Below are 24,163 nucleotides of genomic sequence, written 5' to 3'. Positions count from 1 at the left end.
TCATTAGAGCTAAGTATTAACTTACTTGTTGGGCTAAAATTTGGTATCATTCTCTGCAGCTTTTTGGATTGCCTTTTTTTATTTTAGTTTTTGGTTGTTCACTGCTAGGATTTCATTAACCATTTTTTTTTCTCCTGACTGAATGGAAAAACCTTGAGATTTTTGCATGCCTTTGGAGGGATTTCCGACCTCAGATTTTAGCTGATGATCCCCTAAATGGATCATCTTTCCTTGTCACGTGATGAATGGGAGTGCTTACAAAAGCCTTCCTTGGGGGTGGGGCAGCAGGAGATGGGCAAGGGAAAGGTGAAAATCTCTGGATGAGGTGATGTAAACTACAGACATTTATTCAGGTGGAAAGGAGGGGCAGCATGAGAAGGTTATTTTGCATGAAGTACCTCAGTAAGGAGCTCTTTGCTAGGAAAGAACAGTATTGTTAATCTCTGTAGTGAAAACAAATGAAAAGGTGTTGCCGTTCTTCATTCTTCTCCTACAGCATATTGATTGTGGCTTTTCAGTCTGATACCGGCCTTTGGTCACTTTAGGGGTATCCATCTTACCTAGGGGACATTTCTAAATGCATATGTCTAGGTCCAGCACCTGGATTCTGATTCCACATCAGAGATTTGATGAATCAGCACAAGGCCAATTGAGAAGTATTTTATTCATTTAATAAAAGCAGGTGCCATGCATCTTCCATGTAGCAGGGTATGCTCGAGGAACTGGGTGAACAAAAGAGACAGAAATCCCTACCCTTACAGAGTTGACATCTATGAGAGAGAGAGAGAATAAGCAGAACTGTTAAATAAAGTACATAATGTATAAAAAGTAGTAAGTTCTGAGATTTACAGAGATAGAGAACAGACTTGTGGTTCCCAAGGGGGGAGGAATTGGGGGAGAGATTGAAAATTTGAAATTAGGAGATACAGACTGTTACATATAGAATAGATAAACAGCAAGGTCCTACTGTATAGCATGCGGAACTACATTCAATATTCTGGGATAAACCATAATGGAAAATAATATAAAAAAGAATGCATGTATGTGTATAACCAAATCACTTTTCTGTGTAGCAGAAATAAACACAGCATTGGACATCAACCATAATTCAATAAAAAGTAATAAGTTCTATATAGAAAAACAAAATAAGGGGAAAAGGGTCTCATGACTTTTCAGTAACATTTTTATTATCCTAAATTCTGAAGTCATCTTTCCTTTTTGGCCACGTTGCCTGACCATCACCCCAGCTGCTACCTTTGATGAATGAAGAGGGTGTTTTCTGACATGGGACAGGGCCCCTGTAGTCTTTTAAGTCTGGGCAGGGGGCTTGAGCCCCTTACGTGATGTCTAACTGCTTGTCTCCCAGAGGACCTGTCCTCATTTTTCAGGAAGAAAAGTAGAAACTCTCTCTTTGGGGAAAAAATAAAGTAATAGCAGAGAGTTGCTGTGGGCACCGAAGGAGCTCCTTGGTGAAGTGTGGCCATGGCCTGATGGCCTGAGGGTGGGGGCCAGAACGGTAACTGGCACCCTCAGTGGATGATCAGATAAAGAAGGGCATCCTCTGGCATCATCTTTGTCTAGAAGCATTTGGAAGTGCTTGCATTTGTAGTGGATGAGAATTCGTGGTTGCTTTACTGTTGCCTTAGAAACAGATTCATTGCTTAGTTTTGAGGCTTTCAGTCAGCAAGAATTACAGAGGTGGGGATTCCAGGTCTTGATGGAGAGTCAAGGAGTTCCTTGGAAAAACCCCAGCTGCCGATCAGCAGAATGAGACTAGGCCACCTCAAGCACAGAACTGGTGAGAATGCCAGAGGTGTTTCCTCTCTGAGCTGGTTCTCCTTGCAGTCAGAACCACTAAAGCTCCCACTGCTGTGCTACCTAACTACTCCTTGAACCTCTGCTGTGGCAGTTTGATGAAGATCTGTCTGGCGAGTACATGCATCCATTTCTGTGACCTGTCCCTTTGCCATAGAGGGGTGGGCTCACTCAGTGTGATACCTGTTCACCGTCCTTTGTCCGTGACGTTCAGGTCTGTCATCTATAGGTGCTGGGGCTCTTTGGTTTGTTTTAAAATAAATAGTGAGCAGAAGATAATGTGAGTATTCTTGCTACTGTGCTGAAGGCTCATTTGGATGATGTAATGAACATTCCTAAGTAAGAACTGGCCCTGGATGTAAGGGCTTTCTGAAACCACTGTGAAGATCAGACTACCTCTTGTTCAGAGTTCAGTAGATCAGGGTGAAAGATTAGAAGGTCAGGCAGCAGACTAATACATCAACAGCTACTATTTGCTGCTTAATTTTCATAGAAATAAATATTTGAGGAGACAGTGGCGAGAGTCAGATCTGTTTGCATCTGAGGCATCAGAATTGAGACAAAACATGGAGGGGAAAAAATGAAGCAGGACTCATTTTTTGATGACACCTAACCCACATCCTCAGGGCTTCACTGGTGGCTCAGTGGTAAAGAAACTCCATATCCTCACAAGCATTTAGATTTGGTGTTAATTTAATAAAGAAAGAAACTGAAGTCCAGAGAGTTCTTTCCAGTTGCTTCATGACCAATAAGCTATAGCAGTGTTTTTTGGTCCACTGACCTCACAAATTAGACTACTGTGAAACCATCTTTTGAATATAATTGTGACATTTTTGAGTTAACCTCAGAAGTCCCCTTCCTTTTTATGTAATACCGATGATGGTTTTTTTTTTTTTTTTTTTTTTTTACTGCTCTGTCCACCCTGAGACATTGATACCCTTTTGGCTGGGAGCATATTGGGAGATGTTGGTTAGGGCAGGGCTTCTACTTGGAAGACTGAAGAGATTGCCCTGAGAGTATTTGCAGAAGAGGTTGTCAGGTAATTGCTAAAAGGCAGGAGAGTGGGAGCCAGTTGTCTCCAGGAGCATTCCAGCCCACAGGTTACCTCCCAGCTGCAGATATGTGTCCATGTCAGTCTGCCATCCATAAGATAAAACTAGGCTTGTTGGAAACCTTTCATGGGACTTTTGCTACCTATCCCCACATAGAAGCCAAGAGGTTTTCCACTGAGCTAGTCTAAGCCCAAATCTAATCGTTCTCAAAAGGTCACTATATGCACTCTCAGGTGTGGTAGAATAGAGCAGGGGATTACATCAGTTTCAGACAGACCGGGCTTTGAATCTTAGTTACTGTCTGACTTTCAGCAAGGATGTAACCTGTCTGAACCTCAGTCTTTCCACCTACAAACAGGCTTACGGTATATTGTTAGGGGTGCTATTCACACAGACTCTAATGGACATGGCAACATTAGGAGTTGTATAACAGGGCAGTGCTGGTTCCTGGAAGTATTAGATATAATAATTAGATATAGATAGATGTAAAAAATTTACCATGGTGTCTGGGACAGTGTTCAATAATGGAGCCTGGGATTACCATCTCAGGCAGTCAGCTGTGATTTGTGATTTGCTGTGGTGTCATTTTGAAATGTGCTTCAAAGAAGGAAAATAGTTCAGGGCACAGAAAGCACAATATGCAAAGACCTGGAGGTAAGAAAGTGCCGTCCTGTTCAGGAAATTGAGAGAATTCCCATATTTTAGAACTCAAAGGCCAGATCCTGAAAGGTCTAAATAGCCTATTGAGGGGGTTTGCATTTGTCTTCAGGGCAGTAGGCCATGAAGAGTTTTAAGGGGAGTGAGAGAGTGTGATCTGCATTTTGGGAGGTTTGTTTTGGCTGAGATGTGAGGAATGGAATGATGAGCTTTGGCAGCAATTTCAAGGGAGTGGTTCATTCTATCCACCCTGGAGACAGGAGCAACTTTGTGTCTGTTTGGGTAGGCTCTGTGTGTTCTGTACTGTTCCTTCTGAGCAAATTCTTAACCTTTCTGATCCTTACAGGTTACCAAAATGTTTTAAGTTGCAAATCTTCCAAAAGGATCACTGCAAATGTTTATTTCTCTTTTTTAAACTTTAGATCTTTACTATATCATTTTATATACCTGCAAGGCATTGGGATCATTGCCTTGATCAGACTTTTTTTTTTTTTAAATAATAGGCAAGTGCAGGCTTCCTTTTTTCTCCTCTTGTCTTTATAGTCTGTTCTTCAGTGAACCAGCAGAGAGATTATTTTAAAAGATAAATCAGCTCATCTCACACTTATGATTGGAATCTCCCTGTGATTCCCAAATCCCTCACAGTCAATGCCAATGTCTTACAGTGGCCTCAGTGGCCCTCATGATCTGTCCCTACTGAGTTCCCAGCTCCTGAGCCCTGCTTCTTTCCATCACTTCTCTGTCACCACACAGGCCACACAGGTTTCTTCCTGGTCCCTAGACTATGCAAAGCACAATTCTCATCAAGGTCTTTGTACCTAACTTGAAATTCTCTTCCTGCAAGTATCCACAAAGCTTGGGCCTCTTCTTCCTTCAGGACTTTGCTCAAATGGCGCCTTATCAGAGAGGCCTTCCTTAAACTGTCCATTATAAAATCCTGCATTCCATGTGTGTGCGCATACTGACACATACAACCTGGCACAGACACCATAACATACAGACTTCCCGTCCTCTTGAAATTGCTCCCTACCCGCCACCATTACACTGCTTGTTACCACCTGACATTTATATTTGTTTGTTTCCTCCCCGTTAGAATATAAGGTCTGCAAAGACAGAGACTTTAAAACAAATTCACTGATGAATTCTCAGGACCTAGAAGAGAGCCCATCATGTCCTAAAATTTGTCTGGGCAGCTCTCATAAATCTGTGGAATAAATTGCTGCAAGGGAGTTAGAACTAGATCTGCCACTGTTCTTACAGGGATGGTTCAGAGTTACCTTGTTTTAAGAAGAGATCCTACAACCCACTCAAGCCGAGTCATGACTGGACAAGTAGATACACTGACCATGAACTGCATATTTTGAAAATATGTTTCTTCTATTTTTCCACCTTTTACTTAGAATGGGGTCTGACCACCACAGCCCTCTGCTGCGTCTTCTTTAGTGTGAGGAAAATGTCAAAGCTATCTCCCTGTAGTGATGAGCTTTAAAAAAAAAAGGCGGGGGGGGGGAGGGTGCTTTAGGTGATGCCAGAATGTGCTGGGCCAGGTAGGGCTTCTCCTGGGCCCTGGTGCAGTTTTCAATATAAGCCATCAGCAGTAAGCCTAGGGCAGAGAGTGTAGGCAAATGTGGGGGTGACTTAGCCTGAGGCCACGAAGGGGTCTAACCCAGCTCTACCTTTATGTCAGGCCACAGGACTAAAACCTGACTCAGGACCCTTCTTATCCCTGTGTCATTGGATGTTATAACTGGCTTTCCAGACCAGAGTCACCCTGACTTGCAGCAGATCCTTCTTTGCTTCATTGTCCCCCACCCCATTCACCAAAACCCTGGAATCTGAGGTGATACAAGGTCACGGAGAGGCACAAACCTTGGTTACCTGAGCAGAGTGGTAGGTGGAGCCACCATGAACCTGGATTCCCACCAGTGATGCTGTTGCCATATCCCCAGTTTCCTACAGCCCTTTAATCCCATAGGCACTTTTGGTCACTGTCATTTTGCCACCTGGGCTAATTTAGTTGGAATTATTGCCCCTGTATTTTTAGGTCACTTGAGTCCTCTATAGAACTGATGTGTATTTTAGAATGACCATGAAAATTCTGACATTGACACAGAGAAGGAACATTTTATGGCTGGTAACACTGATTTCACAGCCTGTCAGGCAAGACCTGGGCAAGACACACGCACAGACCTGGGCCTGCTTATCTCCCTTTCCTGCCATGGGCAGCCTGCAGATTCTAGAATGAGATCTGTACACAGCTATGAAGAGCAGCGCTTGAAGAACCAGATGCCCAGCTGCTAATGCATCAGAAGACCTGGTGTTGCTGAAAATTAGGAGGAAATGTGCTGTCATCAAAACATGCTCTTAAAAACTATACTTATCGTGTGGAAACATTGCCTTACAACAGATCTTTTTTCCCTTCAAGTGCAAATACCACTGAGCTTTGATTGCAGGCAAGCTGGAAGATTTCTCTGTGGTTCTAAGATCCATAGATTTGTTGTTGTTCAGTTGCTAAGTTATGTCTGACTCTTTGCAACCCTATGGACTGTAGCATGCTAGGCTTCCCTGTCCACTATTTCTCAGTGTTTGCTCAGATTCATGTCCATTGAGTTGATGATGCCATCCAACCATCTCATCCTCTATTGCACTCTTCTCCTTTTGTCTTCAGTCTTTCCCAGCATCAGGGTCTTTTCCAATAAGTCAGCTCTTCACATCAGGTGACCAAAGAATTGGTGCTTCAGCATCAGTCCTTCCAGTGAATATTCAGGGTTGATTTCATTTAGAATTGACTGGTTTGATTTTGCAGTCCAAGTGACCCTCATGAGCCATAGGACACAATTGCATTAAATATGTAAACTGTAAACTGTGCCCCAGAATTTAAGATCGTTACCAGGTCATGCATTTGTAGGATTTTTAGAGTCTAAACTTCATAGCATCACTCTTAAGGTGATTTTGGCAATGAAACAGTTTTTGGAAGGTTGACTGTGTTAACCACAGTTTAAAAGAAAATCTGCCTTAGCAACAAGGAGAAAATTATTTAATGCGTCAAAACTCTGTGCTTTTCCTCATTGGCTGTCAGCGTGCATGCATGTGTGTTCAACAAGCCAAGGATATAATTGAACGTTTTCTTCCAGTAAGTCAGCTGTGTACATTGCTCATTGCTCAGTAAATGGGACTACATGTAGAAAATCCACAAGTGGAGAGATTGGGCTGTAAACATTACCAAGGATTGCTTTATCACAGATGGATTCTTAGAGCCATGATTCACCGTAGATGTTGTGATAGTCAAATATAAACAAGTCATTGGTAAATGAAATAAACAATTGGGTCACTCGAGTGCTTTGGGTCTGGATCTAATGATGTGATTTTTTCCCCCACCCCCCCCTTTCTTATTCTCCCCAGTAGGTTGGGACAGTTGGAACTCTGCCATTGCCCAGCATGCTGCAGTTCAGTCTGTCACCCACCTTGTCGATGGGATTTCACGTGATAGCCATGGTGGCTCTCTTGTTTTCCCATGTGGACCATATAAGTGCTGAGACAGAAATGGAAGGAGAAGGCAACGAGACTGGCGAGTGTACTGGCTCCTATTACTGTAAGAAGGGGGTGATTTTACCCATTTGGGAGCCCCAGGACCCTTCCTTTGGAGACAAAATTGCTAGAGCGACTGTGTATTTTGTGGCCATGGTCTACATGTTTCTTGGAGTCTCAATCATTGCTGACCGGTTCATGTCCTCTATAGAAGTCATCACGTCTCAAGAGAAAGAAATCACCATAAAGAAACCCAATGGAGAGACCACCAAGACAACTGTGAGGATCTGGAATGAGACAGTGTCCAACCTGACCTTGATGGCCCTGGGGTCTTCAGCTCCAGAGATTCTCCTTTCAGTAATCGAGGTGTGTGGCCATAACTTCACTGCAGGAGACCTTGGCCCTAGCACCATCGTGGGGAGTGCTGCATTCAACATGTTCATCATCATTGCCCTTTGTGTGTATGTCGTCCCGGATGGGGAGACAAGGAAGATCAAGCATCTGCGTGTGTTCTTTGTGACAGCAGCATGGAGCATCTTTGCCTATACCTGGCTTTACATCATTTTGTCTGTCAGCTCCCCTGGGGTCGTGGAGGTCTGGGAAGGTTTGCTTACTTTCTTCTTCTTCCCCATCTGCGTTGTGTTTGCTTGGGTGGCAGACAGGAGGCTTCTGTTTTACAAGTATGTCTACAAGAGGTATCGGGCTGGCAAGCAGAGGGGAATGATTATTGAACACGAAGGAGACAGGCCATCTTCCAAGACAGAAATTGAAATGGATGGGAAAGTGGTCAATTCCCATGTTGACAGTTTCTTAGATGGAGCCCTGGTTCTGGAGGTTGATGAGAGGGACCAAGATGATGAAGAAGCCAGGCGAGAAATGGCTAGGATTCTGAAGGAACTCAAGCAGAAGCATCCAGAGAAGGAAATAGAGCAATTAATAGAATTAGCCAATTACCAAGTCTTAAGTCAGCAGCAAAAAAGTCGAGCGTTTTACCGTATTCAAGCTACCCGCCTGATGACCGGAGCGGGCAACATTTTAAAGAGGCATGCAGCAGACCAAGCCAGGAAAGCTGTCAGCATGCATGAGGTCAACACGGAAGTGGCTGAAAATGACCCTGTCAGTAAGATCTTCTTTGAACAAGGGACATATCAGTGTCTGGAGAACTGTGGCACAGTAGCCCTGACCATTATCCGCAGAGGTGGTGATTTGACCAACACTGTGTTTGTTGACTTCAGAACAGAGGATGGCACAGCCAATGCTGGATCTGATTACGAATTTACCGAAGGAACTGTGGTCTTTAAGCCTGGTGAGACCCAGAAGGAAATCAGAGTTGGCATCATTGATGATGACATCTTTGAGGAGGATGAGAATTTCCTTGTGCATCTCAGCAACGTCAAAGTATCTTTGGAAGCCTCGGAAGACGGCATCCTGGAAGCCAGTCATGTCTCTACCCTTGCTTGCCTGGGATCCCCCTCCACTGCCACCGTGACTATTTTTGATGATGACCATGCTGGCATCTTTACTTTTGAGGAACCGGTGACTCATGTGAGTGAGAGCATTGGCATCATGGAGGTGAAAGTTCTGAGAACATCTGGAGCACGTGGAAATGTTATCGTTCCCTATAAGACCATTGAGGGGACCGCCAGAGGTGGAGGGGAGGACTTTGAGGACACATGCGGAGAGCTCGAGTTCCAGAATGATGAAATTGTGTAAGTTCTTTTTTTTTATACCTATGTGTGTGGTTGAGTGTGTCTGTGGTTGTGTGAACATGTGTGTGTTTTTAAAAAACTAAATGGTGAAGAAAGAATGGATTGGTAACTATACAGAACCACTTTCAAAATACCAAAATATCCTAGCTTCTAGCTTATGTGCCACTGATCAATATACTATATCTGTCAAGATCCTAATGTGTTTTCCTTTTTACTTTTATGCATTTACAGTTTTTAAGTACGTTTATGGATCATGATGAAATGAGTCTTCTGACAAAATTTATGCACTTAATGATCGGTTGAAAAACTTGTATTCTGTCTTGATCATATAACAGACACACAGAAAGGGAATATCGCAAAAGTCAATTTGGGAAAGCCCAAAAATAATTTCCTGGCTACCAGGGTTCGCTGAAATGATTTTTGCTGCTTTTCTCTGACACTGTTTTTGTGATGGTCTAATGTTTCTGCTGAAATGCTAATGCTTAATTATAACTTAATGACCAATCCTGCCTTTTCAGTTTGATGCCAATGGAGAAAAGTCATAAAGTTCTTTTTTAGTTCTAGTCTGATTTTACCTAACATGGTTAAACAAACCCTTTTACCCTGCTGGCATAGGGATGGTGAGAGAAATAAAATTCTAAGTGTCTGAAATGACAAGGAGCAGGTCAGAGAAAAGAAGTGGGAAACAATTAAGTTTTCCTATTGACACTTTACAGTGACATTTGCCAACACTGTAACACAGAATATCTGATTGTGTGATGATTCCTTCATTGGCAGAGGATGTTTAGAGAGCTTTTCCTCCTTCCTTGCCTAAGGCCAGGGGCACTGCAATCACCAAAAGCAAACCAGAAAATATGACCCAGTCAGTAATATCCAAACTGCAAGGATGGAAGAAAAGGAACTGTTTGTAATATCTGCAGTGAAACATTCATTTTAAGTCATTCATTTGAAAATATTCAAATGAATGATTATGTTGACGGGATCATTGACAACTTAGGAATTTCAGGATAAACAATATAAAATATAGTTTGTTATCAAAATGGTTAACTCTTGTTAATAGCATGTGACATGGCAGGTGCGTTCTCTTCAAGGTGAAATTTCTTCTACTATAAGTGTAGAGAAAATAAATACAAGGATGGGGGAGGGGGGTACAGAGGAAACAGATTTTCCTAAAAGAGCCTTCCAATGTCTTTCACGTCTTTGACACTGTATTTATAGAGATGGGCAATCCATGTGCTGTCACAGTGAAATCTAAGAGAGACTGTAATAACCTTCCTTGGATGTGTGTGTGGGGAGAACTTTTGCTCAATATCTGTTTTACATTGGTTCTTATGCTGTTAACATCCCACTTAGTGAGACATGTTTTTTTGGGACAGATACTTTACTGAAAGATGGTAATAGGAAATGAATATCCTGCACACCCAAGGACGGATTTTCCCAAAGGCCTCTGTTGATTATGGTCCTGCCCACATTAGTACATAAACTTTATTTCTTTGCTGGGAATTCTTGCTCATTACATTTCATAATCATTTCAATTATTGAACCCTCTTGTATTAGATAAACTTTTACATGGATTACAAGTGCTATTGCATATTATTAAAGGAATACTGAGTGTTATTCAATGAATTCACAAGGGTAGCTCTTGAACATGACCAAATTGGGATTTTGTTTTGTTTACTCATTTTACCTAGGATGTTTTCTCAGAAAATGCAGTATTGCTTTCTCTCGAGAATAATGGCTCTGTACTTGTTTGAAAGGCAGCTTTCCCTGTCTAATCTGGTGTCCAGGACTTCTACCAAAGCATAAATAAATTTCTTTTGGGCAGAGTGTAGTAGAAGAAGGAAAAAAAGAGACTGGTTTGATGGTAAAATTTAGTCTGTCAAGCTCTATTTCAAACATTCACCCTATGCCATTATATTGGTTTAATTCTTGCTATGGAAGGAATATTGCCAAATTTCAGCTTTAGAAATTTAGATATCTTGTGAAAACTGGTAAGAATCAGTGGAATTATCAGCATTTCTGTGTATGTGTTCTTGCTGCTGCTAAGTCACTTCAGTCGTGTCCAACTCTGTGTGACCCCATAGACGGCAGCCCACCAGGCTCCCCCGTCCCTGGGATTCTTCAGGCAAGAACACTGGAGTGGGTTGCCATTTCCTCCTCCAATGCATGAAAATGAAAAGTGAAAGGGAAATCGCTCAGTCGTGTCCGATTCTTCGAGACCCCATGGACTGCAGCTACCAGGCTCCTCCGTCCATGGGATTTTTCAGGCAAGAGTACTGGAGTGGGGTGCCATCACCTTCTCTAGTATGTGTTCTTAGGAATATTCTAGATGAATAGCCATTCCTGCTGCTGCTAAGTCACTTCAGTCATGTCCGACTGTGCGACCCCATAGACGGCAGCCCACCAGGCTCCCCCATCCCTGGGATTCTCCAGGCAATAACACTGGAGTGGGTTGTTGTCATTTCCTTCTCCAATGCATGAAAGTGAAAAGTGAAAGTGAAGTCGCTCAGTCGCGTCCGACCCTCAGCGACCCCATGGACTGCAGCCTTCCAGGCTCCTTCATCCATGGGATTCTCCAGGCAAGAGTACTGGAGTGGGGTGCCATTGCCTTCTCATAGTGCTGTAAAATTCTTCCTATCTTTTATGTGGTAAGTTGAAATATGAACTTTTAGTAATGACAAAACATGTTATTTATAAGTTTAATGAAAGTACATCCTTGCATTTTTTTCTTCTTTTTAAAATTTTAAGGAATTTTCATCTTAGTGTTATAGAGTTTTACTACCGACAAGGTTTGAAGATAATTAATAGGTCTATTGCTTGAATAAATTTGTTGCGGTGACTGGTACTTAGCCTTAATCTAGGCACCAAAGATTCAAACAAAATGCATCTGGGAAAACATAATATTATCAAAGATCCCTTATTCTATTGTTTTTTTTTTTTAATGGATTGTTTTTCCACTGGTAGTTGTTTCCAACGTCAGGTCCATACAGTCAGATCCAAGTTAAAAGGAGTTTGTTATCATGTAGTCTAGGTGAAGTATGTAGACACAACTTAGTTTTTATCTTTTAAAATGAATTTATATTTCATCCAATTACAAAGGTAATCTTGAGAGATGACGTTCTCAAAAACCTAAAATACATGGATAGGACTATGGATACCCCTCAGCTTTAAAATTACTGCAGATGGTGACTGCAGCCATGAAATTAAAAGACACTTGCTTCTTGGAAGAAAAGTTATGACCAATATAGTAAAGTCACTCAGTCGTGTTCGACTCTTTGAGACCCCATGGACTGTAGCCTATCACGCTCCTCCGTCCATGGATTTTTCCAGGCAAGAATACTGGAGTGGGTTGCCACAACCTAGACAGCATATTAAAAAGCAAAGACTTTACTTTGTCAACACCGGTCTGTCCAGTGATGGAATTTCAGTTGAGCTATTTCACATCCTAAAAGATGATGCTGTGAAAGTGATGCACTCAATATGCCAGCAAATTTGGAAAACTCAACAGTGGCCGCAGAACTGGAAAAGGTCAGTTTTCATTACAATCCCAAAAAAAGGCAGTGACAAAGAATGCTCAAACTACCACACAATTGTACTCATCTCACACACTAGCAAACTAATGCTCAAAATTCTCCAAGCCAATCTTCAACAGTATGTGAACAACTTCCAGATGTTTAAGCTGGATTTAGAAAAGCTAGAGTAACCAGAGATCAAATTGCCAACATCCGTTGGATCATCGAAAAAGCAAGAGAGTTCCAGAAAAACATATACTTCTGCTTTATTGACTATGCCAAAGCCTTTGACTGTGTGGATCACAACCAGCTGTGGAAAATTCTGAAAGAGATGGGAATACCAGACCACCTGATCTGCCTCCTGAGAAATCTGAATTCAGGCCAAGAAGCAACAGTTAGAACTGAACATGGGACAGCAGACTGGTTTCAAATAGGAAAAGGAGTACGTCAAAGCTGTATATTGTCACCGTGCTTATTTAACTTATATGCAGAGTACATCATGAGAAATGCTGGGCTGGATGAAGTACAAGCTGGAATCAAGATTGTCAAAAATATCAATAACCTCACATATGCAGATGATACTACCCTTATGGCAGAAAGTGAAGAAGAACTAAAGAGCCTCTTGATGAAAGTGAAAGAGGAGAGTGAAAAAGTTGGCTTAGAGCTCAACATTCAGAAAACTAACATCATGGCATCTGGTCCCATCATTTCATGGCAAATAGATGGGGAAAAGTGGAAACAGTGGCTGACTTTATTTTTTGGGGCTCCAAAATCACTGTAGATGGTGACTGCAGCCATGAAATTCAAAGATGCTTGTTCCTTGGAAGAAAAGTTATGAATGACCTAGACAGCATATTAAAAAGCAGAGACATTACTTTGCCAACAAAGTCCCATCTAGTAAAAGCTATGGTTTTTCCAGTAGTCATGTATGGATGTGAGAGTTGGACTATAAAGAAAGCTGAGTGCCAAAGAATTGATACTTTTGAACTGTGGTATTGGAGAAGACTCTTGAGAGTCCCTTGGACTGCAAGGAGATCCAACCAGTCCATCCTAAAGGAGATCAGTCCTGCATATTCATTGGAAGGACTGATGCTACAGCTGAAACTCCAATACTTGGACCACCTGATGCGAAGAACTGACTCATTTGAAAAGACCCTGATTCTGGGAAAGAGTGAAGGTGGGAGGAAAAGGGGAGGACAGAGGATGAGATGGCTGGATGGCATCACTGACTCAATGGACATGAGTTTGAGTGGACTCAGTAGTTGGTGATGGACAGGGAGGCCTGGCGTGCTGCAGTCCAGGGGGTCAGAGACCACTGAACAACTGAACTGAACAGTTTTATTAGATAGTTTTTCAAATCTTTTTTTTTTGGTTTGTTTAATGATATGCATAAACCAGAATTTATGATGCTTTCCACAGTAGCTTAAAACAATTCCTTGAAAAGCCTGGATTTACAGTATATCTAATTAAGAAGTCATTAACCAAGGTAGAAGTAGAGTTCAATCTGATCAGGGAGGGAGATCAAAATGCAGTCAGATTTTTATTTTCAAGAATAAGATAGATGCCTAATCTTTGACCTCAGTTTTAGTGTAGAAAAAGTCATTTAAATTTATAAAATAAGCGTGTCTGTCCTCATTCATATTTTTATATAAATGAGTTGAATTATTTCAACTTGACCCTTTTAAAGATCAAAATCCATATTTTAGGAAAATAGCATTAAGTGGTAAGTGCTGCTTGTGGTCTCAAATAAAATTTATTCTCAGCAAAACATTTGAAAATTACAATGCAAACACTCATTAGACAGATATAATTAACAATTAGCACATGCTTTTGTATAAACACAATCAATGACAAATACTAAACCCATGCTAGCTAATCTTGAATTTCAACAGGGAATTCTGTCTAATGTTAACAGCTAATAAAAAATAAATGAAGAATATGCTAATTTGATTTGTGGTTAGGAAGGTGACATCCAAAAATTTGAAGTGCTACTAATGTTTGTTCTTTAATGATGCTTGTTTCTTGGTAATAATTATAGAAAATGTTGTTCGGTGTTTCAAGGTCTAACATTAGCTTGACTGTTCTGGAAAATGTTAAGGTTAATTAACTAGTGCAGATACAAATCAAATTTAATTACTTAGTTATAGCTCAACAATAATATCATTTTTGGAAGATTACTCAAAACATCATGAGCATTTACTGCTATATATTTAAAATGCAAAGTTGGAAAATGAAGTATGTAGGTCGCTTAGCAAATCATTTTACTGGGAGTTTCTAGCCATAATTTGTTAAGCAATGGATCTGTCCAAAATTAATTTAGCTTTAAAGACTATTAATGTTTACAAGTTTGATTGCAACTTCATTAGCAATATAATATTTATTGTATTGCTAATACAATAGCAATAGCTATTAGCAAATAGCAAATACAATATGTAAGACATCTCAACAAATATAGCTCTTGGATGCAAAATATTTACATCACTTTCTTTTTTGAAAAATATCTAGAAAAGAAATTCCATATAAGCTTTATGGAATCGTTATTATATTCCAGGGAAAATAAGTACTTTGTTTTTGCTATTTATATTACCAGTATTCTTTTCTTGCTCTATAGAATACCAAGGAATAAAGACTTAGCTATATGATAAAACAATTCAGAGAGTAGAAAGAGAAGGCAGTCAGCTATAAAAAATGAAAAAAATATTAGGAAAATTTGAAATGATCAGAAAAAGAACAATAATTGTATTTGGGGGGAAATCAGAAATGGTGAACAATACTAGAGAAAATAGTGTTAGACAAAAAAGCCTATTAGCTCATACTACCTTGAATCCAACATATTCTAGATTTACTTTGTGGCAAAAGTATTTATCTGTGACATTTAGCCAATTAAAATGATGGAGGCATGATACCTTACATTGATAAAAAATTTTCCCAAGTAATATAAAAAATTTAGATGGAATAATTGTAGGGTTTTAATGGACTTCCACTTTGGATTATCTTTTCAGACTGGAATATTTATCTCTTTTACAAGCAAACCACATGTAATATCATTTGAAAATCTAAATTGTAATTACAAGAAATATTTTTATAAATGCATATGTTTTCATGAATGCATAACTACTATAAAAAATAAGACAGGTTTAGAGCCAAAAAAAAAAAATTACAAGTTCTAATTCACCGCTTCTGGGAACCTAAATTGATTATGTGCAGAAGGGTTGTTTACCATGTCAACTAGATTGCTGCCTTTGCTACTGTAATCTCATTTTCCCACTGCAGATTAGAGTTTGGGGTTATAATAGAATTATGTAAAGAAATTTTATCTTAGCAAATGAGATGTCATAGTTTAGACACACTGAAGTGTTTATAGGACTGCCTTCTGAGTCATCATTCAAGGCCATCACATAGGGGGCTGATTGATTTTCTGGTTCAGGGTTAGAGAAGAATTTATCAATCAGTCTGTACATACTAAGTTACTAATTTGCACTCAGTTCTGGACTAATTATTTTGAAGGAAATAGAAGAAGTATCTCCCAATACTCTAAAACGGGGGATAATGAGATAACATATTTTAATCAGTATAAATGTCATTCCAAAGATAAGCTATAAGTTGTAGGAGAAGCCTTAATTTGGGGTAAAATATTTGCATTTGCAGAAGGCATAATTGGAGAGAAAAGTGATGTTCATTTTAGGATGGAATCGTAACTTGGTAAACCTGAGTATGGACATTTTCAATATATTGGATGGTTCTTAATGAAAGACTCAGTGAACATTAATTTTCTTTAATGGAATTTTATTTTTTAAAATTATGGTTGATTTACAGTGTTGTTAGTTTCAGGTGTGCAGCAAAGCGAGTCACATTTTTGTTTATATTCTTTTCCATTATTGTTTATCATAGGATGTTGAATATAGTTCCATATCCTATAGAGTAGGACCTATGCATTCTGTATATTACCATTTTGCATCCGCTAACCACAAACTCCCCCTCCGTCTCTCTCCCTGCCCCACTTTGGCAACCACAGGTCTGTTCTGTGTCTGCGAATCTGTTTCTCTTTTGTAGATAAGCTCATTTGTGTCATATTTTATATTCCACATATAAGTGATATCATTTGGCATTTGTCTTTCTCTGTGGGACTTCTCTTAAGCATGATAATCTTTAGGTCCATCCATGCTAAATAATGCCCCAAATGGCCTTAGTTCATTTAATGGGATTTTAAATCATTATGAAGGCATTTAAATTAATCTGAGTGTACATCCCTTTAAGCCAGTCACAAACTGACCAGTGTTGCATGATTCTACTTATATGAGATATCTGAAATAGTATATATCACTCATAGATGCAAAAGCAGGATGGTGGTTGTTGGAGGAAATGGAAGGGAAAATGTACAGTTGTTAATCAACAGGTATAAAGTTTCAGTTAATGCAAAATGAGTTAGTTCTAGAAGTCTGCCATACAACATCATACCTGTAGTTAACAATATTGTGCCATGTACTTAAAAATCTTTAGAGTTGGATCTTATCAAGTGCTTTTTACTACAATAGCATAAAAATTTTAAATTGTTGAAAAAAGAAAAGTGTATGATCTACTTAAAAATCAGCTTATGTGCTTGCCCCTCTATATCTCAATGCCTCTTATTGTTTATAAGGAAACTTTACAAGATTTCTAAAAAAATATTGCCAGTATTGTCTTTTGCACTTAGTGGGATTCGTCCTTGGTCTCTAGAAACAGTTTTAATTTCCTTTAGTGCTGTAGCCACTGGAATAGTCCTTAGCCCATTTTTCCTTCCTTCTGACTCCATTTTCTCAGAGTTAACCAGTGTGCAACTGTCATCTCGGTAGAACCCAAGTAGATTTCACATCATATTGTGAAGTAGGGAGAGATTTTCTTTGCTTTTCTTTCCTGAGGACTCTGGTAACCCATGAAAAGAGATTTAAGCATGCTGAATTCTTTGGAATGGAGCCACCTTCAGGGTATAACACCTATGATAGGATTTTATTTGTTGTTTCACTGCTCTTTGTTAGCCAAGGTATAGAAAATTGCCTGTGGATTTCAGTATCTTGTGAACCATAGAGGTTTTCCTGTAAAGGATCTCAACCATGTTCTGTCATGGTTACTGAAATCCACTCACTGGAGATTCATTCTTTGGGATGGGAAAGCTGTTAGGTCCCTGTGTGTGTGTGTGCTAAGTCGCTTCAGTCATGTCCAACTTTCTGTGACCATATGGACTGTAGCTCACCAGGCTCCTCTGTCCATGGAATTCTCTAGGCAAGAATACTGGAGTGGGTTGCCATGCCCTCCTCCAGGGGATCTTCCCGACCCAGGGATTGAACCCAAGTCTCTTATGTCTCCTGCATTGGCAGGTGCCTTCTTTACCACTAGCACTACCTGTTAGGCTGCTATCATGTTCTAAATGCTATGCAACTCTTAAGGGTTATCCTTAGAACAGCAGATGTGGCTCTGTGCCCAGTGGTGGGAAAGGAAGAAAGGACATCCAAATGTAAAGTGGGTCTGTGGCACTAGAGGTGATCTTTATAATTGCCTTGGGTGAGCCAGCTGAGGGGAACCTTGTGGAAGGTGTTGATGGAGCAGACCAGCAGCAAGTGGGGTTCTGCTGTGGCTACCCACACTGCCTTACAGCTTCTGTCCTGGGAGTGGGGAAGTCCAGAAGGTCCTGGAGGGGAAAACAAGCGGTCAACAATATGGCCAGAATTAAAGGAAATCTCCTCCTTTGCTTCCTTTCCTGGCTCAACAGACTGCCTACGTAATACCAGATCTGCTTGCCAAAGGTTGAGCCAGCCAGAGCTCTTTCTTTTCACAGGCCTATACAGCTGTCTCTCTGTAGAGCTAGGCGAAATCAACAATGCCTTTTATTTCCTGCCTTTCTCCCCAGGACTTGTGTTCTCCATGACATTTTCTTTCCCTCTTACAATGTCTCCACAGGGTTACATAGGGGAATAGTCATTGTGTGCTTTGTGATCATTGAAGACACAGAAGCAAGGGGCAAGAACAGCCAAAGCAGAAATCGGAGAGATTTCATTATGCCCAGGAATTCAGCTATTAATGACGCAACCTGGAATATTTTATTTCTAGATACAATTTTTAAAGCTTAGGTATGAGAGATCCTGAGTACTTGGGACCCTTGAAGCCCTTGAAACAAAGTACTTGGTGACCCTTGAAACAAAGCCCTCTGTACTTTTCCATGTTAGACTTCCCGAGATAAAAGATGGACATAGGAGGAGCTCTCGACCTGGGTTCTGTGCCCAGGTTGGAGCTCTCCCTACTGGCTTTGTACCTTTCAGCGAAGATACTTAAGCTCTGAGTCAGTTTCTTTCCCTGTGAAATGAAGATGACAATGGTAAATGTTTTGATGGTGTGGTGATGGTGGTAGTAATGCCAGTGATACTGAGGTGATAGTGATGGTGTTGGAGGCGGTAGCTTTGGACAGGATGGTGGTGGTGATGATAATAATAATGATGGTGGTATTGGAGGTTGTGATTTTGAATATGGTCATGGTATAAGTAGTGGTAATGGTGGTGGTAGTGGTGTAGGTGGTGATGGTGGTCATAGTGATGGTGTGGGAGGTGGTAGTTTTGACTGTGATGGAGAGAGGGAGGTGACGGTGGTGGAGAGATGGTTTTAAGATGTATAGCGAGCTGGGTTTCATGCTATTTTCCTTACAATATTCATTTGATTAAATCCTCACAACAATTATATTGCTGTGCTTAGTTGCCCAGTTGTGTCCGACACTTTGCGACCCTATGGACGGTAGCCCCTCAGGCTCCTCTGTCCGTGGGGATTCTCCAGGCAAGAATACTGGAGTGGGTCGCCATGCCCTCCTCCAGGGGATCTTCCCAACCCAGGGATCGAACCCACGTCTCCCGTATTGCAGGCAGATTCTTTACCGTCTGAGCCACCATAAAGCTATTGGTTGAATGCTATTGTACTCACTTTATAGTTGGAGAAATTGAGGCTTGGAGAGTAACTGCTTTTCTTTGGGTCAAACAGCTAATGAGAGGGGACCTGGAATTTAGCAGTAGGGCTGCCTGACTGTAGAGGTTAGTCTCCTCCGGGCTGGTCTTTCCCGTCACGTGGCTGTCATAGGCGAGGCAGGGACAAACACGAAGGCCACAGTGCTGTGATCCTGACTGCGTGTGGTTGTGCAGCCTGAAGATGGGAAACTAGAAGAAAAGATGTATCCTCTCTGGATTCTTGAACATGCATTCACCATGATGCCCCCCACACTCCATCAGTCTAGAAGAGCCATGATTAACTGAGTTTGAGAAGCAGGAAAAACTCTAAATGCTATAATCCTTCCATCTCTGCGACATGCCCAATTACCGTCTATTCTCTCTCACAGTATTTATTTCCTCTTGTTCCTGAATAGTAAAGGAACTCTATTAGTAGCTTTCTGTCATTGCCCGCACTGGCTCTGTGTCTTAACTTCCTTATATGGCTGAACAGTGAATGTAGCTTTTCTTAAAATAGTAGGTTCTTGGTCTGTCTGTCTTTTTTGTGTATTACAAGACAGTGTAAATTAATGATGACAGAGGGTACCAGAGGATGCTTGTTACTTTGTGTCAGCACTACTACCAAGTTTGAAAAGTTGCATTCTTTGCCCCTGGAGGTCATTAACAGTAGGAATTTTTGCTAGGAGGTTTTCCTAGAAGAAGGGACCCACATGACAGTTCAACTGATACAAACCTACCCACAGCAAATGGAATTAAAAGTTCAATTCAAAGTCCCTTTTGCTTTTGAGCTACATTCTCTAGGACGCAAGAACAACAACAAAACACTTTGAACTAAAATCAGGTAACTGTCCAAAGACAACTTGCATATACTTTATATCAGCTCAGCATTCAGGTGTTTCTGTATGACATTTGCTTTCAAGCATAGTTTTATTTTTTAGACTTTTGCGTTTGGAATAAATTCATTGTCAATATGTTTATAAATATAATTAATTTTGACATTTAACAGTAGCCCCCAACTGTTCATTTTCAACAGAGAACTTTTATCTTTCACACACATTTATTACTTACCGAGATAAAGGTGGGAAAGCAAAATTAAGTCCTATTAACATGTAGTTTAATTTTGTGGTGAAGTTGCTAAGTCCTGGCCAACTCTTAGTGACCTCATGGACGGTAGCCTGCCAGGCACCTCTCTCTTTGGGATTTCCTAAGCAAGTATACTAGAGTAGGTTGCCATTTCCTCTCCAGGGGATCTTCCTGACCAAGGGATCCAATCTGGGTCTTCTGCATTGCAGGAGGATTCTTTACCAACTGAGCCACCAGGGAAGCCTAGTTTAATTTTTAGGGCATACTGAACTGAACTGAAAACAAAGGGGGGGAAAAAGTAATTCCCAAAGGACAGTTCTCATTCTAGCATACTAGACATTACAATCTTAACTTGACACCACGCTTCAAGTGAGCTATTTAGTTTAATTTTTAGGAAGAGAGAAAAAGGAAGAGAATAGAAAGGAAACGGAGGGAGAGGATAAGCGAGAAAGAGAAGTTAAGGCGGGGAGAGTAAGAAAAGAACGGGAGTAGACAGAGAAAGAAAAAAGAGGGGAGGAGAAAGGCAGGCAGAGAGACAAGAGATGGAAGCTGAGAATATACAGCCCTGATTAGAATTTGGCTATTACTAAAATGAAGTGAAGCCTGGAATTCATTCAGAGTCTTGCTCAAGCACACAAAAGATAGTCTTTGAGTGAGAAAGTAGACCTGGGATTCACTTAAACTGCTGCTTTATTAAAAACAGCCACTTTGTCCTCGGAATGAAATGGACATACGATTGCCTGAGTGTGTTTGAGGAGCCAGAGGAAGGAGGTGGGATCCAATAGTGATGGTGTCTGCTTTCAACAACTGTTTTATGAATATCTGTCCTGTGTCAAGTCCCTTATAAGATGCTGGGACAAGAGTGGTGACTAAGACGTGGCCCCTGGAATGCAGAGTCTCTTGCTGGCCTTGAGGAGGTAGCTGTGCACATATGCAGTCCTGCACTGATGTGGCTGGGGCACCATACAGCTTCTGTGTGCCTTCCTAGTTGCTGTTCCGTCAGTGCCTCCCGATGGGGATTTTGGCACTGGTGTGAGGCTGAGGGGGAGTGATGCTCAGCTCTCAGCGAGGCTGCTAGCTGTAGCAGCTGCACTGTGTGCCTGCTCTTCTCCAGAAGAAAGCCACTCTGCTCCCTCTGTCTCCCTGTCTAGCTCCCCCACATGGCTTCCATCACCATTTGACTGCCCTCTCTAATAAAGACCAGAAGTGTAAAGATTGGGAAGAATTCAGGCCTGATTCATTATTCATAGCCTTGGTGAACTCAGGGATGTGAAGTAGAGAAAGGTGGTGTGTGTGTGTGTGTGTATGCGTGCATGCTCAGTCTCGTCCAACTCTTTGTGACCCCCTGGACTATAGCCTGCTAGGCTCCTCTGCCTGGAATTTTCCAGGCAAGAATACTGGAGTGGGTTGCCATTTCCTTCTCCAGGGGATCTTCCTGAACCAGGGATGGAACTTGTGTCTCTTGCTGCCCCTGCTTTGGCATGTGGATTCTTTACCACTATGCCTGGCATAGTCATTTACAAAAAAGAAGTACATTAAAGATAACAAATAATATAAAAACCAAATAAATGAAAGTGAAAATTACTTGGGTGTGTCTGACTCTTTGTGGCCCCATAGACTATACAGTCCATGGAATTCTCCAGGTCAGAGTACTGGAGTGGGTTGCCTTTCCCTTCTCCAGGGAATCTTCCCAACCCAGGGATTAAACCTAGGTCTTCCGCACTGCAGGTGGATTCTTTACCAGCTGAGCTACAAGGGAAGCCCAAGAATATTGGAGTGACTAGCCTATCCCTTCTCCAGGGGATATTCCCAACCCAGGGATCAAACCGGGGTCTCCGGCATTGCAGGTGGATTCTTGACCAACTGAGCTATCAAGAAAGCCCCCAAACCAAATAAGTGAAGCTTAAATCCTTTCTTCTGGAATTTTAATAAATTGTAAAGTTACAAAATATATACATCCACTGGCTTGATCTGCTAAAATCATCATATCAATTTGTTACAATGTTTTATTTAAATTGACATTCCTGTCAATGTGTATTAGGGTAGCCTGTGTCATTTATTGTCCAAATCAGAGCACTTTTTCTAGTAAAAGAGAACACCATTAATAATTATACAGGTGTAATAATTAGGAAGTGTGGGATGATAATCCTAAATTTAAGCACATTCTGTGTGTGTTGTTTCAGAAAAGAAGAGATTCTGTTTCTACTAAAGACACTTGTAATAAGAGAGCAATGGTCATCAGAAACAAAAGACTTTGAAGTTTCTGTTTGCTTCAATTACCCACATTCTATCCATTTTTTTCAATGAAGCTATTAAAAAAATCATCTTAATACAACTTGGCTGGTAAACACATCTGATGGAATGAGGACATTATGAGGAATTAATTAGATTAGAGGCAATGGAAGAGGGAATCCATTATACTCAAACCACAACTCCAGTGGTTTGTTAGTCAAACTACATTGGCAGGTTTCCCTTTTATTTTTTATTTTTGCATGGATTAAACAATTGATTTTTCTTCTCCATCTTCAGGGAAATTGTAGAGGAAGATCTGTGGTATTGTAAGTATAACGTTGTCAGCAGCACTTGCAAAGTTACCAATTATGTCTTTATTTAAGGAAAAAGAATCTCAGAAGTCCCTTCCAGGTTTACAGTGTAGTTCTTCAGCAGCATTTCATCCTCCTGGGACCCGGTGGCCTTGTCTTACCTTTCTGTTCTTAGACTTGATTGTGGAAGCCTAGAGAAACGCTTGGTGAGCTTCTAAGCTGCCATGTTTCCCTGGGCTATCCCTGCTGTTCGTGTGTTCCAGGGTCACTCCTCAGGGCCTTGTCCCTACATGTTTTTCCATTCCTTCCTGCCACAACCATCTGAGCCAGATAGTCCATGCTCTTTGGTATCCACATGACACAAACCCATCTGTCTTTCTTCCCCAGTGTTACCATCTGCAAAGGGCTTTCTCATATTGATTCCTACTGTCTTATTATAAATATACATCACTTTCTTCTTTTTTTAAACCTATAATCTTTTCAGAATGGCTATGTAGGAGTAGGAAGAGCAATAATTGACCTCTAGGCATAAGCCAATTAATTCCAATCAAGTTAGCTCTCTGTTTCCTATATTACATATTTGGATTCATCATAAAGTATGAAAATGAGGCTTATTTATTGATTTATAAAAAAAGGGAAAAATACTGCAAAATTATATAAACAGTGAATAAACTTCTAAGAGACTAAAACCAGTCCTCATTTAAGTGTACAAGTGGATGGAACAGAAAAATATTTGAAGAATTCAATATTTAAGTTAAGTAATGGGTAATTACAGCTCAAAGCAAGAACAGTGGAGAATTTAACACGAGGAAAAATCAATCAGGAAAATATAGAATCAGATATATTAAACTTGGAAATATCCTTTCATAAAAAATAAATCTGAGAGTTTTAATTGACCACACTCTGTACTCAGGAGAAGATACAGGTAACAAAATGCAGTGGCCCTAGTGTGCACACGTGAGTCACACCAACGCATGGGAACACATCTGGTTGCTCCATCTCATGTACAACCCTATTTATAGATGCAGACGTGTACAGATATTTAATTCCCCACAGTCTACCTGTCTCTGTGACTAGAACCTCAATAGTTCCCAGAATTTTGGTCTTCATAAAGGATATTTTTTTCCAACAAAATTAACGCCTAAAATAAAAGAGAGCAAAGAATGCAACTTCAGTCATTAGTAGCTCTGTAATCACTGTGATTTGTGTTTCATTTTATAAAATACTTGAAGGGCATACACAGTATTTTCACATTAGGGAAATCAAGGTTTTAGTTCTCTGTTTCTAAATTGTTCTTGCAAT

At 40.7% G+C, this 24,163-nt stretch overlaps 1 protein-coding gene across 12 annotated transcripts in view; it reads left to right on the top strand.

Moving 5' to 3' along the window:
* The window catches only part of SLC8A1 (solute carrier family 8 member A1), a 447,727-nt gene that overhangs the window by 83,099 nt on the left and 340,465 nt on the right, over positions 1 to 24,163 (top strand). For 7 of the 12 annotated variants that reach the window (XM_027555087.1, XM_027555086.1, XM_027555088.1 and 4 more), the window contains one exon: positions 6,930 to 8,761. In XM_027555087.1, the coding sequence (XP_027410888.1) occupies positions 6,930 to 8,761 (1,832 nt within the window). Of the gene's footprint in view, positions 1 to 6,926; positions 8,762 to 24,163 lie in introns of all 12 variants that reach the window. The other 5 variants (XM_027555093.1, XM_027555091.1, XM_027555095.1 and 2 more) reach the window with 1 other exon arrangement.

The sequence above is a fragment of the Bos indicus x Bos taurus genome, chromosome 11 (assembly GCF_003369695.1).
Source record: "Bos indicus x Bos taurus breed Angus x Brahman F1 hybrid chromosome 11, Bos_hybrid_MaternalHap_v2.0, whole genome shotgun sequence".
Lineage (NCBI taxonomy): Eukaryota > Metazoa > Chordata > Mammalia > Artiodactyla > Bovidae > Bos > Bos indicus x Bos taurus.
Note: the sequence above shows the minus strand (reverse complement) of the source record. Positions and strands in the feature narration are given on the sequence as shown.